At 38.9% G+C, this 16,536-nt stretch overlaps 1 protein-coding gene across 1 annotated transcript in view; it reads left to right on the top strand.

The window, feature by feature from the left end:
- MACROD2 (mono-ADP ribosylhydrolase 2) overlaps nt 1-16,536 on the top strand; it is a 2,010,404-nt gene that overhangs the window by 1,898,950 nt on the left and 94,918 nt on the right. The window contains exon 13 of the mRNA XM_047744583.1: nt 8,591-8,659. Coding sequence (XP_047600539.1) covers nt 8,591-8,659 — 69 coding nt within the window. The remainder of the gene's footprint in view (nt 1-8,590; nt 8,660-16,536) is intronic.

The raw sequence follows: 16,536 nt of genomic DNA, 5'->3' as shown, positions 1-16,536 counted from the left end.
AGCCTTGTGGAGAAATGGAGTAGGTAGAAGAAACACTGGGAAGGCAACTTTCCATCGGCTGGATTTGGGAAGGACTCCCTGAGGAAGAGATATTAAATAAAATCTCAATAAGGATCTCCTCATTGGTGGAAGAGCATTCTAGATGGAGGGACCAGACGATGCAAATGCCTCAAGACCAATTTTAGCATGTTGGAGAAAGAAGGTTGGAGTGGCTGGAGCATGATGTGTTAGGGGGAACATGGTGTAAGATTTGGTTAAAAAAAAAATCATAGGAACAGATAATGTCTGACTATTGGAGATTTGATTTTATTAGAACTACAAAGAAGCCAGTGGAAGTTTTGAAGTTTTAACAAGCTCAATTTGCCTGTGAGTAAAAGTGCGTCACCAAAACCAGAGACCAGTTAGAAGCCTATAGCAGGAGGACATGATGGCAGTTTCTGGAAACGGAGACAAAATGGACTGATGTGTCATATTCCAGACATAAAGATAAGAGGATGTGTTGATGGAGTCAGATGAGGGGTAAGGGGGAAAGAGGAATCCAGGATAATTCTCAGATTTTTAGCATCAGGAACTTTGTGGATGATGGTGCCACTTGCTAATATTAGGAAGATGGGCCGTGAGGCATAGTTTTTGTTGAGAAAGTTAGTAGTTCAGGCTTTTCCAGAGTAAACATGAGAAGACACTTAGCCATATGGGATGTCAAGAAGCTAGCTAGTTAGATAGATTAGATGATGATTCTAGAGAGATGTTGACTGAGATACAGATTTGACATTCACGTGGCATATAAATGAGATTTAAAAAAATTTTTTTTTTAATTTTATTTTTTATAAACATATATCTTTATCCCCAGGGGTGCAGGTCTGTGAATCGCCAGGTTTACACACTTCACAGCACTCACCATAGCACATACCCTCCCCAATGTCCATAACCCCACCCCCCCTTCCAAACCCCTCCCCCCATCAACCCTCAGTTTGTTTTGTGAGATTGAGAGTCACTTATGGTTTGTCTCCCTCCCAATCCCATCTTGTTTCATTTACTCTTCTCCTACCCCCTTAACCCCCCATGTTGCATCTCCTCTCCCTCATATCAGGGAGATCATATGATAGTTGTCTTTCTCCGATTGACTTATTTCGCTAAGCATGATACCCTCTAGTTCCATCCATCATGTCATCGCAAATGGCAAGATTTCATTTCTTTTGATGGCTGCATAGTATTCCATTGTGTATATATACCACTTCTTCTTTATCCATTCGTCTGTTGATGGACATCTGGTTCTTTCCATACTTTGGCTATTGTAGACATTGCTGCTATAAACATTCGGGTGCACGTGCCCCTTCGGATCACTACGTTTGTATCTTTAGGGCAAATACCCAGCAATGCAATTGCTGGGTCATAGGGTAGTTCTATTTTCAACATTTTGAGGAACCTCCATGCTGTTTTCCAGAGTGGTTGCACCAGCTTGCATTCCCACCAACAGTGTAGGAGGGTTCCCCTTTCTCCGCATCCTCGCCAGCATCTGTCATTTCCTGACTTGTTCATTTTAGCCATTCTGACTGGTGTGAGGTGATATCTCATTGTGGTTTTGATTTGTATTTCCCTGATGCCGAGTGATATGGAGCACTTTTTCATGTGTCTGTTGGCCATCTGGATGTCTTCTTTGCAGAAATGTCTGCTCATGTCTTCTGCCCATTTCTTGATTGGATTATTTGTTTTTTGGGTGTTGAGTTTGCTAAGTTCTTTATAGATTTTGGACACTAGCCCTTTATCCGATATGTCATTTGCAAATATCTTCTCCCATTCTGTCAGTTGTCTTTTGGTTTTGTTAACTGTTTCCTTTGCTGTGCAAAAGCTCTTGATCTTGATAAAATCCCAGTAGTTCATTTTTGCCCTTGCTTCCCTTGCCTCTGGCGATGTTCCTAGGAAGATGTTGCTGCGGTTGAGGTTGAAGAGGTTGCTGCCTGTGTTCTCCTCAAGGATTTTGATGGATTCCTTTCTCACATTGAGATCCTTCATCCATTTTGAGTCTATTTTCGTGTGTGGTGTAAGGAAATGATCCAATTTCATTTTTCTGCATGTGGCTGTCCAATTTTCCCAACACCATTTATTGAAGAGGCTATCTTTTTTCCATTGGACATTCTTTCCTGCTTTGTCGAAGATGGGTTGACCATAGAGTTGAGGGTCTATTTCTGGGCTCTCTATTCTGTTCCATTGATCTATGTGTCTGTTTTTGTGCCAGTACCATGCTGTCTTGATGATGACAGCTTTGTAATAGAGCTTGAAGTCCGGAATTGTGATGCCACCAACTTTGGCTTTCTTTTTCAATATTCCTTTGGCTATTCGAGGTCTTTTCTGGTTCCATATAAATTTTAGGATTATTTGTTCCATTTCTTTGAAAAAAATGGATGGTACTTTGATAGGAATTGCATTAAATGTGTAGATTGCTTTAGGTAGCATAGACATTTTCACAATACTTATTCTTCCAATCCAGGAGCATGGAACATTTTTCCATTTCTTTGTGTCTTCCTCAATTTCTTTCATGAGTACTTTATAGTTTTCTGAGTATAGATTCTTAGTCTCTTTGGTTAGGTTTATTCCTAGGTATCTTATAGTTTTGGGTGCAATTGTAAATGGGATGGACTCCTTAATTTCTCTTTCTTCTGTCTTGTTGTTGGTGTAGAGAAATGCAACTGATTTCTGTGCATTGATTTTATATCCTGACACTTTACTGAATTCCTGTACAAGTTCTAGCAGTTTTGGAGTGGAGTCTTTTGGGTTTTCCACATAGAGTATCATATCATCTGCGAAGAGTGATAGTTTGACTTCTTCTTTGCCGATTTGGATGCCTTTAATTTCCTTTTGTTGTCTGATTGCTGAGGCTAGGACTTCTAGTACTATGTTGAATAGCAGTGGTGATAACGGACATCCCTGCCGTGTTCCTGACCTTAGCGGAAAAGCTTTCAGTTTTTCTCCATTGAGAATGATATTTGCGGTGGGTTTTTCATAGATGGCTTTGATAATATTGAGGTATGTGCCGTCTATCCCTACACTTTGAAGAGTTTTGATCAGGAAGGGATGCTGTACTTTGTCAAATGCTTTTTCAGCATCTATGGAGAGTATCATATGGTTCTTGTTCTTTCTTTTATTAATGTGTTGTATCACATTGATTGATTTGCGGATGTTGAACCAACCTTGCAGCCCTGGAATAAATCCCACTTGGTCATGGTGAATAATCCTTTTAATGTACTGTTGAATCCTATTGGCTAGTATTTTGGTGAGAATTTTTGCATCTGTGTTCATCAAGGATATTGGTCTGTAGTTCTCTTTTTTGATGGGATCCTTGTCTGGTTTTGGGATCAAGGTGATGCTGGCCTCATAAAATGAGTTTGGAAGTTTTCCTTCCATTTCTATTTTTTGGAACAGTTTCAGGAGAATAGGAATTAGTTCTTTAAATGTTTGGTAGACTTCCCCCGGGAAGCCGTCTGGCCCTGTGCTTTTGTTTCTTTGGAGATTTTTGATGACTGTTTCAATCACCTTACTGGTTATGGGTCTGTTCAGGCTTTCTATTTCTTCCTGGATCAGTTGTGGTAGTTTATATGTCTCTAGGAATGCATCCATTTCTTCCAGATTGTCAAATTCGTTGGCGTAGAGTTGCTCATAGTATGTTCTTATAATTTTCTGCATTTCTTTGGTGTTGGTTATGATCTCTCCTTTTTCATTCATGATTTCATTTATTTGGGTCTTTTCTCTTTTCTTTTTGATAAGTCTGGCCAGGGGTTTATCAATCTTATTAATTCTTTCAAAGAACCAGCTCCTAGTTTCGTTGATTTGTTCTATTGTTTTTTTGGTTTCTATTTCATTGATTTCAGCTCTGATCTTTATGATTTCTCTTCTCCTGCTGGGTTTAGGGTTTCTTTCTTGTTCTTTCTCCAGCTCCTTTAGGTGTAGTGTTAGGTTGTGTACCTGAGACTTTTCTTGTTTCTTGAGAACGGCTTGTACCACTATATATTTTCCTCTCAGGACTGCCTTTATTGTGTCCCACAGGTTTTGAACCATTGTGTTTTCATTATCATTTGTTTCCATGAATTTTTTCAATTCTTCTTTAATTTCCTGGTTGACCCATTCATTCTTTAGAAGGATGCTGTTTAGTCTCCATGTATTTGGGTTCTTTCCAAATTTCCTCTTGTGGTTGAGTTCTAGCTTCAGAGCATTGTGGTCTGAAAATATGCAGGGAATGATCCCAATCTTTTGATACCGGTTGAGACCTGATTTAGGACCGAGGATGTGATCTATTCTGGAGAATGTTCCATGTGCACTAGAGAAGAATGTGTATTCTGTTGCTTTGGGATGAAATGTTCTGAATATATCTGTGATGTCCATCTGGTCCAGTGTGTCATTTAAGGCCTTTATTTCCTTGTTGATCGTTTGCTTGGATGATCTGTCCATTTCAGTGAGGGGAGTGTTAAAATCCCCTACTATTATGGTATTATTGTTGATGTGTTTCTTTTATTTTGTTATTAATTGGTTTATATAGTTGGCTGCTCCCACGTTAGGGGCATAGATATTTAAAATTTTAGATCTTCTTGTTGGACAGATCCTTTGAGTATGACATAGTGTCCTTCCTCATCTCTTATTATAGTCTTTGGCTTAAAATCTAATTGATCTGATATAAGGATTGCCACTCCTGCTTTCTTCTGATGTCCATTAGCATGGTAAATTCTTTTCCACCCCCTCATTTTAAATCTGGAGGTGTCTTTGGTTTAAAATGAGTATCTTGTAGGCAATATATAGATGGGTTTTGGTTTTTTTTATCCATTCTGATACCCTGTGTCTTTTGATTGGGGCATTTAGCCCATTAACATTCAGGGTAAGTATTGAGAGATATGAATTTAGTGCCATTGTATTGCCTGTAAGGTGACTGTTGTTGTATATTGTCTCTGTTCCTTTCTGATCTACTAGTTTTAGGGTCTCTCTTTGCTTAGAGGACCCCTTTCAATATTTCCTGTAGAGCTGGTTTGGTGTTTGCAAATTCTTTCAGTTTTTGTTTGTCCTGGAAGCTTTTAATCTCTCCTTCTATTTTCAATGATAGCCTAGCTGGATATAGTATTCTTGGCTGCATGTTTTTCTTGTTTAGTGCTCTGAATATATCATGCCAGCTCTTTCTGGCCTGCCAAGTCTCTGTGGATAAGTCTGCTGCCAATCTAATATTTTTACCATTGTATGTTGCAGACTTCTTTTCCCAGGCTGCTTTCAGGATTTTCTCTTTGTCACTAAGACTTGTAAATTTTACTATTAGGTGACGGGGTGTGGACCTATTCTTATTGATTTTGAGGGGGGTTCTTTGAACCTTCTGGATTTTGATGCTTGTTCCCTTTGCCATATTGGGGAAATTCTGTCCAATAATTCTCTCCAATATACCTTCTGCTCCCCTCTCTCTTTCTTCTTCTTCTGGAATCCCAATTATTCTAATGTTGTTTCGTCTTATGGTGTCACTTATCTCTTGAATTCTCCCCTCGTGGTCCAGTAGCTGTTTGTCCCTCTTTTGCTCACCTTCTTTATTCTCTGTCATTTGGTCTTCTATATCACTAATTCTTTCTTCTGCCTCATTTATCCTAGCAGTGAGAGCCTCCATTTTTTATTGCACCTCATTAATAGCTTTTTTGATTTCAACTTGGTTAGATTTTAGGTCTTTTATTTCTCCAGATAGGGCTTTTATCTCTCTGGAGAGGGTTTCTCTAATATCTTCTATGCCTTTTTCGACCCCAGCTAGAACCTTGAGTATCGTCATTCTGAACTCTAGATCTGACATATTACCAATGTCTGTATTGATTAGGTCCCTAGCCTTTGGTACTGCCTCTTGTTCTTTTTTTTGTGGTGAATTTTTCCGCCTTGTCATTTTGTCCAGATAAGAGTATATGAAGGAGCAAGTAAAATACTAAAAGGGTGGCAGCAACCCCAGGAAAATATGCTTTAGCCAAATCAGAAGAGATTCCAAATCATGAGAGGGGATAAAGGGGATAAAAAGTTTCAGAAAGAAAAAAAAAAAAAAAAAGAAACAAACAAACAAACAAACAATTAAAAAAAGAAAACCAATAAAGAAAAAATATAAAAAGGAAAAAATGTATATATATTAGATAAACTAGTTAAAAAACGTTAAAAAAAGAAAAGGGTAAAAGTTAAAAAAATTTAGCAGAAGAAGAGAAAAAATAATTGAAAAAAAAATTAAATTAACTGGAAGGCTAAAGAATCATGGGGAGAAAGCCATGAGTTCCGTGCTTTGCTTTCTCCTCCTCTGGAATTCCGCTGCTCTCCTTGGTATTGAAATTGCACTCCTTGGTATGTGGACTTGGTCCTGGCTGGGTTTCTTTTGATCTTCTTGGGGAGGGGCCTGTTGTAGTGATTCTCAAGCGTCTTTGCCCCAGGCGGAGTTGCACTGCCCTTACCCAGGGCCGGGCTGAGTAATCCGCTCGGGTTTGCTGGGTTTGCTTTCGGGAGCTTTTGTTCCCTGAGCGCTTTCCGTAGAGTTCCAGAGGACCGCAATGAAGATGGCGGCCTCCCAGTCTCCGGCCCAGAAGAGCCGAGAGCCTGGGGCCCCTCTCCTCAGTGCGCCCTCAGAGAACAGCGCCCAATTACTCCCGTTACCCTGCCTCCGGCAGCACTCCGAGCTGACCAAGCCTGCGACCAGTTCAAGGTAACCCCGAGTTTAGAGCTCACTCCTCGGCTCTGTCTCTGTAGCCGGCTTCCCCGTTCTAATACCGGTAAGCTCTGCGACACTCAGACACCCCCGATCCTTCTGTGACCCTGCGGGACCCGAGGCCACGCTGACCCCATGTGGGCTTCACCCCAGTTAAGCCTCTGGAGTGATGTCCCTCAGTGGAACAGACTTTTAAAAGTCCCGATTTTGTGCTCCGTTGCTCCGCCGCTTGCTGGGAGCCAGCCCCTCCCCCCCGCGGTCTATCTTCCCATCGCTTTGGATTCACTTCTCCGCCAGTCCTACCTTTCAGAAAGTGGTTGATTTTCTGTTTCTAGAATTGCTATTCTTCTCTTTGATATCCTGTTGGATTTGTAGGTGTTTGCAATCTTTAGATAAGCTATCTAGCTGATCTCCCGCTATCTGAAGTAGTCTCAGCCTGCTACTTCTCCGCCATCTTGAGTCCTCCCCCCAAAAAATTTTTTTAAAATAAGATAAAACCATGGTTCTGGGTGAGATTCACTAGAAAGAGCATGTAAATAAAGAAAACAGTGGGCTTGGGACACCAAGACTTCCAGATAGGTGGCAATAGAATAGAGGAAAAAAAAGTGTTTCACAAAGAAGAGTTAAGACTCTGTGAAATTCTACTGAGAAATTAAGTAAGGTGAGAAAAAGAAATGATCACTGGATTTCACAAATGGAAGTCATTGGCATCTTTTCTCAGAAAATTCTCAGAATGGTACTGGAGCCAGTGGAGTGGGTTATGGGGAGACTATGAAGTGAGAAAGTACAGAACAATAACACAGATGGCTCTTTTAAGGAGTTGTGCTGTGAAAGAAAGAGCAAATGGGAAGATGTAATGCCAAGGGAAAGTTAATAGTTTTTTGTTTGTTTTTTTCTTTTTATAGGCGATTGTCACCTACCAAAAGAAAGTGATTTATCCTCTCCAGTTATTCCTCTACTAAAAATTTTATTCTCTCTTCTAATAGAGACATGACCTGCAAGTTATAATCCTATGCATTAAGAAGGAAAGAGATGCTAGAAAAATGCAATTTGTCTTCAAATATTAATTGTCATGGGTGTGTGAATTCTCCTGAGTTCCATAACCTTGTTACTACATGAAGAATGTATATTCCTTTTCAATTCCTTCTTCAATTGTGAAATATTAACCATTCCAAATGACTTTGAAAATCCATATATAAATTTACTATTTTAATGTTAGTAAATTAATTATCTATTATCCTAGAAGCTAGATACGAGTGGAGTCACCGTGTCATATACTTATGATACTGAGGGGAAAGATCAACTCTGATGAGGTTCATTACCATTGTGAGGGGGACAAGGACCTCCAAGTTCCTTAGCCCCCACTGTATGCTTGGGTGATGTGAAATCTCCAAATGGCTTTTGGTGCTTTCCTGCAAATGATCCCCTTCTCTTGGGCCTCTGCACAGACAGCCATCAGCCATGCTCCCTGCAGTTTGACAGCCTGACATAACAGAGCAGAAATGCTGTGCTAAGAAAAACCGAACTTTAAACACACACACATAAAAGCGCTTTGTGGAGACTTGCAAGAATATGCTTTCACAATCTTTCACTAAAAGAAATGTACCATTCTTCTAGAGGTAGGGAAAAAGCAAATGCCAAAGCGTAATAAGACCAATGAAGAGTATTCTTCACCAAAAAATAGTTTGTTGTCATTGGGCTCTGGTTTAATGGAAGATTCCTGTCCATTGTTATAAAAGAGAGTCACAAGTCCTAGACCCTTCGAAGGGCACGCAGTGTATTAGAGCATTAAACAGGTTCATACTTCCTTGGTGGAGTGGAGATGGGCATGCCACAGGCAGGGAAACTCCATCTTGACAATATTGACTCTGAGGCCATGTTTCTCTTTCTGCTGTACAGATGGCGTCAATGCTGCAACTGGGCCCAGCCCTGCTTCCGAAGAGTCTGCTGAAGTGTGTCAAGATGAAGGTATGAGACCCTTACTACATCTAAAACTCACAAACTCATGGAAGACCATTTGGATTTTGTTTTTGTGGGGAAATGAAGCAGTGAGCAAATCTATCTAATTCTCTTCAAGCACCTCTATTTCCAATACAATCAAATATCCTGGCCACTCTGTTTTATTCCGTATCTGCCCTTTCAGAATTTATATATACATTTACATTTGTTCCTCTGAAAAGTAACTCTTTATTAAGTAGGAAAAATAATCAAAGAAATTATGTTCAAGGAAGATTGCCTATTTGAAACACCAGAATTAGGCAGTTCTGCTGTTTACAGCTACTCATTAGGAATAAGTACAAAGGAGCGGCATTTGGAAACCACCTACTGGGGACTCCATTATCCAGACATGATAAGAGAGAAAATTTGTTGAAAGGATTCTATAGAAATAAATCTTTGGTGGGAGGATCATCCCTCATTCTATGAACAGTTACTATGAGAAAATTTTGCACATCCAGGTATCCCCAAGGAGAAGAAAAAAGTAAAGGAAAATCACATTTAGACTCTAGGGAAAAATTTCAGGGAGAAATAGTGGAGACATTCATGTGCAGATAATAAAGTTGAAAAAATTATCTGAAGGAAAATGTAATAGCCCTTTCTTTTCTCTCACCCTGATAAACTGTCCCCAAACAAAAAGGTAATATTATTTTATATCTGTCATTGGTAGCTATTAAAAACCCCTCTATAGATTGTTGTATTTATACAAATGGGCATCTGGTAAACCCATGTAATCTCCTTGGAACTTTTAGATAAATATGCTGATGCATTTGTTTTAGTTTGGAGTGATATGAAAGTAGATCTATACTTGACATTGATACTTGGCTATTCCTTGAACCACTATTTAGAAAATCAAAGTCATTTTACAATTTTAATACTCAGTTGTTTGCATAATTCCTTTCATTTTATGTTGTCTGGCATATGGGTTTTCCTAAATGAGGTGTCCTGTATCATGAGAGTAGTTGCTAACATTGTGAACTCTGGGGCTAGATGGGTGAAGCTTAAATCCTGTCTCTGCTGCTCAAAATCGATGTAACCTTTGACAAGTAACTAAAGGAATTAACAAGTAATGACAAGTAATTAACCTCTTTATGCTTTCGTTTTCTCCTCTGTGGAGTGAAAACAACAATAGTATCTACCTTGAAAAAATACCATATACTTGTCAATTGCTCAAACTTTTTACCAGGCATGTGTACAGATTGGACTCTCCAAAGACAGACTCTGTGACGGAGGTTAGGAAACAAACATTTATTAGGGAGAGCTCTTGGAATCAACACCTGTGAAAGAGAAAGGGTCAAAGCAGACCTGGGAAGAGAGGGAAGTTGAGCTGAAAGGCATTATCAACAGAAGCCACAGCTAGTCTGAGGATAACATGACCCTTCTGAGATGTCTCATCTGGAGTGAGTGAGTCAGGTCAGTAAGACCTTCCATTGATAAGTCACCCGATATTGGTTACCTTGGGAAGGGGGCGTGGCCTTACGTGAGGCAGAGGTTTTCCATTGAGGTAATCTTGATTACCTGAGATGAATGAGGGCTGCCTGCACCTAGGAGAATAAATTCTTCATTCCTGAAGGGGGAACTGTGTTGCCCAACGAGCGTATACCACACTGTCATTTTCGGTGGTTCTTTTTTTGATCATTGCCACTTTTTAAATGAATCCCTTAATTCTCCCCTTCATATTACTCAGATATGTGTTCTTACATCTCTGGTTCTAAAGCCATTTTTTATATCTAAAAATGTAATAACATAGATATCCACATAGGTTCTGATAAGAAACCCCGGGTCATCTTAGAGAGAGAAATAAACCTGACTCAGTCACACTGGAAAGACAGAAAGTGGTGTTCATCTTAGGCAAATAATTTTGGATATTCTAGTCATTTAGCTTGTGATAAAAAATTTTAATGTCATGAAATTGAATGGCATAGTTTAGGAAACAAGAGATTGTCTACTTTAAGTACTTCAGGCTGAGATTTTTTCCTGTTGAGCTGTTTGGTTTGGAGATGTTACACCTTTGTAGAAACACTGTTTGTGATATTTCTTGATGCTTTTAGGATCTCACACCATTAATTGCTCATGCCAGGATCAATTTCTCAGAATACTTTTAGTATTTTTTTTTAACGTGAAACTTTTAGTGGTGGTGACTCCAACAAGTTCTGTCACATATCACAAATGCAATTCCCTAGGAAGATTAAATGTGAAGTTTAGGGATTTTACTGAAATAAACTGTTAATATCCGTTAACCTTTTGATCTTGGGGAAACGTGTTTTCAAATCCACATTAACATGTAGTCCAGTTGCAATTAAAAATAGAACGCAGAAAATAGGATTTTGCCTCTTCCTTCTGAAATAGCATATACACGAGAACACTGTTTTGTTTTGTTTTTGTTTAAGATTTTATTTATTTTTTTATTTATTTGACAGACAGAGATCACAAGCAGGCAGAGAGGCAGGCAGAGAGAGAGAGGAAGGGAAGCAGGCTCCCTGCTGAGCAGAGAGCCCGATGTGGGGCTCCATCCCAGGACCCTGGGATCATGACCTGAGCCGAAGGCAGAGGCTTTAACCCACTGAGCCACCCAGGTGCCCAGAACACTGTTTTTTTGATTGATTATCAGTCATTACAAAACTCAGACCAAGTGTCTAATGCATGTGGAACTGGCATCTTGACTGACATATACATAGCTTGGAACAAAAAAGAAATGAATTTGCCATTGAAATCCTCCCAAGACTGAGATCAAGTTGAGATTAGAAGGCAGTCACATGTGTTGAAGATTCATTTCAAGCATTCGCCATTATTAGCTTTTATGCAGAAATATAGCTCTTCCTTGGTGACACTTGGGCTATTTGTGAGCTCTGCAGTTTTAAGATCGCTTATAAAAAATGCTTGTTACGGTCTCCAGTTTAAATGGCAGAATATTTTTGCTGACCAAAGGACCTGAAGGAGCCCTTGCTTTCTTGCTTTTGCTTCCAGACTTAGATCTTGACCCAGCATCTTCTTGGGTTTTAGAATCGCTGATATTATGGACTGACCTTCACTCTCCTTCTCTCTCTCTCTCCCTCCAAAATAAATCCACCCAAATTTGGAGACTCACCAGTTATTCCTCATTTTGCTTGTTGATTGGCTGGATTTACATTTGTAACTTTGTTTCGCCCAGGAAATTAGTGTCTTCTAAACTGCGAGGACTGAGAACAAGCCAACAAAAAGTTAGCTGGCTAATGTCACGTGGTTTGGGATATGAGACTTTTAAAAAATTAAAATAGGTACGTGAAAGTTGAATTTCAAGAGAAAGTGTCTTCTGGGGTGTCTTCCGTGCCAGCGATTTCGTTCAAATGTTCTAGACATATTTCCCACTGGGTACCGAGAATGGATGCTCATTGCCCATTTACCCCACATAACTGGGAACAATGCATGCTGCTAAAAGAAGGAGGTACAACTGATTGGCTGTTGGATCAAGAGCTAGATTGTGCGCTACAGACTGAAGGCACCTGTTCCCAATGACTCATTACAGACCTCAGGTGGGCAGGAGTTGAGTTGGGAGGCTGAAATGCGAGGAGGAGGAACGTTGATGAATAATTCATCCACAGGGTGGGGGGATGCCAGGGATACAGCAGCCAGGACTGAACTGAAATGCACTCAAGGTAAAACTGGCCTGAGGAAATATCTGTAGGTTCATAGGAGTTCTTAAGTTAGTTAAAAACAGACATGGACTTATCTCTCGAGGGAGTTCTCTCTCTACTGGTAAAAATATTCTGTTTATTTAATGGTGGTTTATACTTTAAATCCTTAAAAACAAACCTGAGATTACAAATGTTAAGGCTTGTAAACCAACAAATGAGGAGGCATTCCGATGAAGGGGAGGATAAACACAGGAGTAAACTTTATGCCAGGAATATCAAGTGCTCTGGTTGAAACTGCTGCAAAGTTTTTATTTTTATTGTTATTATTATTATCACTATTATTTAAGATATAGTTATTCTTAATTCAAGGAGAACTCTCTGTTCTAGTTGTCTCAACCGTCTTAATAGCTCATCCTTACTCACGGCCAAGGCCAAGGTACTTTCCCGGAGGGGGAAGAAAAAAGTGCTGTTTCAACACATCCCAATCCTCCTGTCTTATTATTTAATCAGTACCTAATTTGAATTTGAAGGTCAACTAGACCAAATCATATGCTCATTAATATTAAAAGAAAAATCAATTAATACTCAGGTGCATGCACACCCGAGCTTGTGTTCCTTTGGAGCCCTGTAAGTCCCATCATGGATGTTTGGGTGTTTATGAAGCACGATATCACCTGGCGAAGGATTTCTTAACCCTTAATCTGTGGCAGACACCCTCAAGGTCACAATTTCTGTAAAATGAGAGTAATGCTCGAACAGGAGTCAGCCCTGCAAGGAGAACAAAAGAGAAAGGATGAAGTTATGTATGAGGAAGCGGATTCGGGTGTGTGCCAGAGATGGGCATACATGTCCCCGGCCAGCGGTCCCTGGAAGCCTGGCCAGAGGAGGTCGGCTCCCAATCCTTCTGGCCATGTCACTCCTCCTGTCTAAATCATTGCAGGGAAAGAAAACATTATACCACCCATGAAATTTCTCTTGGACTTCTGCAGTCTAATTTTTTTCAGGCTTTTTTTCTATTCTTGGTGTCTGTCAGCCCCCGACTAAGGGTTCTCACCATGGTGGGACAGAGCTGTCCCCTGTCTTGGATCTGCATTGGTCCAGTCTCTGGATACACTGTAACACCTGAGTTATCACACGGATTTTAAGAGTCTGAAGTGTGGAATCAAAGTCATCGCCCTCTGGCAGCTCAGTGAAGGGGAAAGAACTAAAATGTATGGAGTGTCTCTGGCACTCAATGTTTTACATTTATGTACAATGTATTCTTCATTTCATGAAAGGGTAACCCAAGACTCATAAGCAAGAGAAAAATGTGTATCTGTGTAGCTGGGGAGAGGAAAACAACTTTATTACTATTTACTCCCAGCTGATATTGAAGTGGTATTTACATTTCGATAATCCCCCCCCAAAGATAGCATTTTATTCTATTTTTAATATAACAGCTATTTATTTTTTCTGCCTATAAGAACAATACATATTTATTGTAAACTATTTTAAAATGCAGGGAAACATAAAAGGGAAAAGCCTATGACCATTTTCCCTTTAAGAAATAAATTATGAAAAAATATTCCTCATTCTGATTTTTTAGTTAACAGTGCACCATGAGTATTTTCCCGTGTCTTTAAATATTCCTCAAAGGCATGATTTTTATTGGAGGCGTAATATTTCATCATATGGTTGTCTGACAATTTACACAGCCAGTGTTCTAATGTTAGATTATTTTGTTATTTACAGTTTTCTCTCTATTATAAATAATAAGGAAATGCAGTGCATAGATTTTAAATAAATCTCTGTGTATTTCTATGATCAGTTCCTTAGACTAAATTCCTCATTTATTTTAATTTACTTGGGAAAAGGTTAAAATATTTTTATTGCTTACATTTATTTTCTTATTTTAACAGTAATGGGTGTTTATTATATGAAAAAAAAAAACAAGCAAAATAGAAATGAAAAATATCGTCCATAATCTTGATCCTAGAAACAAACATATACAATATGTGGATATATAAATTTCGTCTGTTTCTAGATTGCTGTGGATAGATAGATGGATAGATAGATAGATTTTTAGAGCATTATTTATTGATTTCAGAGAGAGAGAGAGAGCTAGCACAAACAGGAGGAGAAGGGGAGGGAGTGGGAGAGAGAGATCCCAAGCTGACTCTGTGCCGAGCCCAATGCAGGGCTTGATCTCATGACCCTGAGATCATGACCTGAGCGGAAACCAAGAGCCAAATGCTCAACTGACTGAGCCACCCAGGTGCCTGAAACTGTCTTTTAAGTACAACGTAGATTGTGAAATTATTTCCATGTCTTTTTTTTTTAATTACACAATTATTTCCATGTCTTTTGATAGTCTAACATAACTTAATTGTACCTCCCAATGAATGAATGTTTGTAAGTTACTTACCCTTCTTCATTTGAGTCATTTCTTCATTTTCAGTTTTAAATTCTGTTCTGGTCAGGAATATTCTTTAACTTAGTAAATGTTCATGATCATTTAAAAAAAATGCAATATATGGAAATGCATGCAAATCTTTGTCTTTTCTACAATGAAGAGTTTACTCCTCTTTTGATTCTTTAAATAATTGTATATTCATTGTAAAAAAAAATGCAAATCACCGAAGATAGCATATAGAATAGAATTTTTAAAACAAGCTATCACAGCACCCTGAGATTACTACCATTCACATTTGGAGGACGGTCCATCCTTTCGTGTATCATTTTCTGGATATAGGCACCCACACAAAATTTTACTTAAGTTGATCATATAATGTGTGGTTTTAATGCAGCTTCCCCTTTTTTCTTGTTTGCATACTTCCCACCTTCCAATAATTCAGTGAGTAAAATGTACTGATTAAGTATATTTAATTATACTTAAGTATAATTAAGTATATATAATTATATTGTTTTATATATACAAATTTATATATATATATAATATATATATAATTCATATTGATATATATTAAGTATATATAATTATATTGTTTTATTCCAACTTCTGGGTCCAGACTCCAGCTCTACCATGACCTGTCTGACTTTGGGCAAGTTCTTTGTTCTCTGCACCTCACTTCCCTCATTGGGAAACTACGAATTATAATAACACATCCATCACAGAATACTGAACATTGAGTCAATCCATTTATACATGTCAGGAGAGCCTGATATACAGTGGGAGCTCAAAATTTTTATCCATGGTTAATATATATTTATAAACTTCTTTTATAAATATTGTATCACCTTCTACATACTTTTCTGAATCTGGTTTTGTTGTAGGCAGCAAAACTTTGTAGAAATCCCTCTGAGTCATTTTGTGTAGATCTAATTCATCCATCTTAAAGCTCCTGTGATATCCCATGGCTTGGAAGTACTATAATTTATTCAGCCATTCTTCTGTGATGAGTGAGCACTTTTTCCCCACTTTATTGCCATACAAACAATGCTACATAGATGTCGTTGCCCATATATCCTTATAAGCAGTGCTTTTATTTGTATGGGAAAGATTCCAAGAGTGTGAGTTCTTCCTTTGAGGAGTATGTGTTTTTAATAGATACTGCCAAAATGCTTTCCCAAAAGGCTGTAACAATTGGTATTTCCATCGGCAATTGTGATTTTTGTTCTTTTCTAGTATTTGCCAGTTCAGTCAGTGGAAAATATTATCTCATTACTTTTAAGAGGTCAGGATTATCATTCCAAATTTGCGGATAACTGTGGCTCCAAAAGTTTAAGAAACAGTTCTAGTTACCCCAAAGGTAGAACCAGAATTTGGAAACAAAGTCTGCTTAAACCCAAAGCCCATGTTTTGTCCATGACCATGCTTCTTCTCACATCATGCATTTGGAGCCAGAGATATTCCTTGCCTGAGGAAGGTGGGATGCAGATAGGGATGCAGAGTAGTCAGCAGCATGGGAAAGCTGAGACCCAAACAAGGTGAGTAGGGCAGTGAGCTTGAGGCAATAGCAAGGGGAGTTCGGAGCCTACTTACTTAGTCCACATTGCAACCGGTCCTATGATGAAATGTGTTCGTAGAAACCTCCCATTTACCCCACCAGATATAAAGTCCAAACTCCTTTCTATAATATTTATGATCTTACCATATAGTCTGGCTCTATACCTGCACTATCCTGCTGTGTAACCCAACTCATATGTGTACCGTTTCCCAAACCCCACTGCTGTACAAAGTTCTACCTTGGTTCTTTCACATCTGTTTTCTTTAAGATTCAAAGATTCATTTCCAAT

This window comes from Lutra lutra, chromosome 9 (assembly GCF_902655055.1).
Source record: "Lutra lutra chromosome 9, mLutLut1.2, whole genome shotgun sequence".
Classification (NCBI taxonomy): Eukaryota; Metazoa; Chordata; class Mammalia; order Carnivora; family Mustelidae; genus Lutra; species Lutra lutra.
The sequence above is the reverse complement of the archived record's forward strand: the minus strand, read 5'-3'. Positions and strand labels throughout refer to the sequence as shown.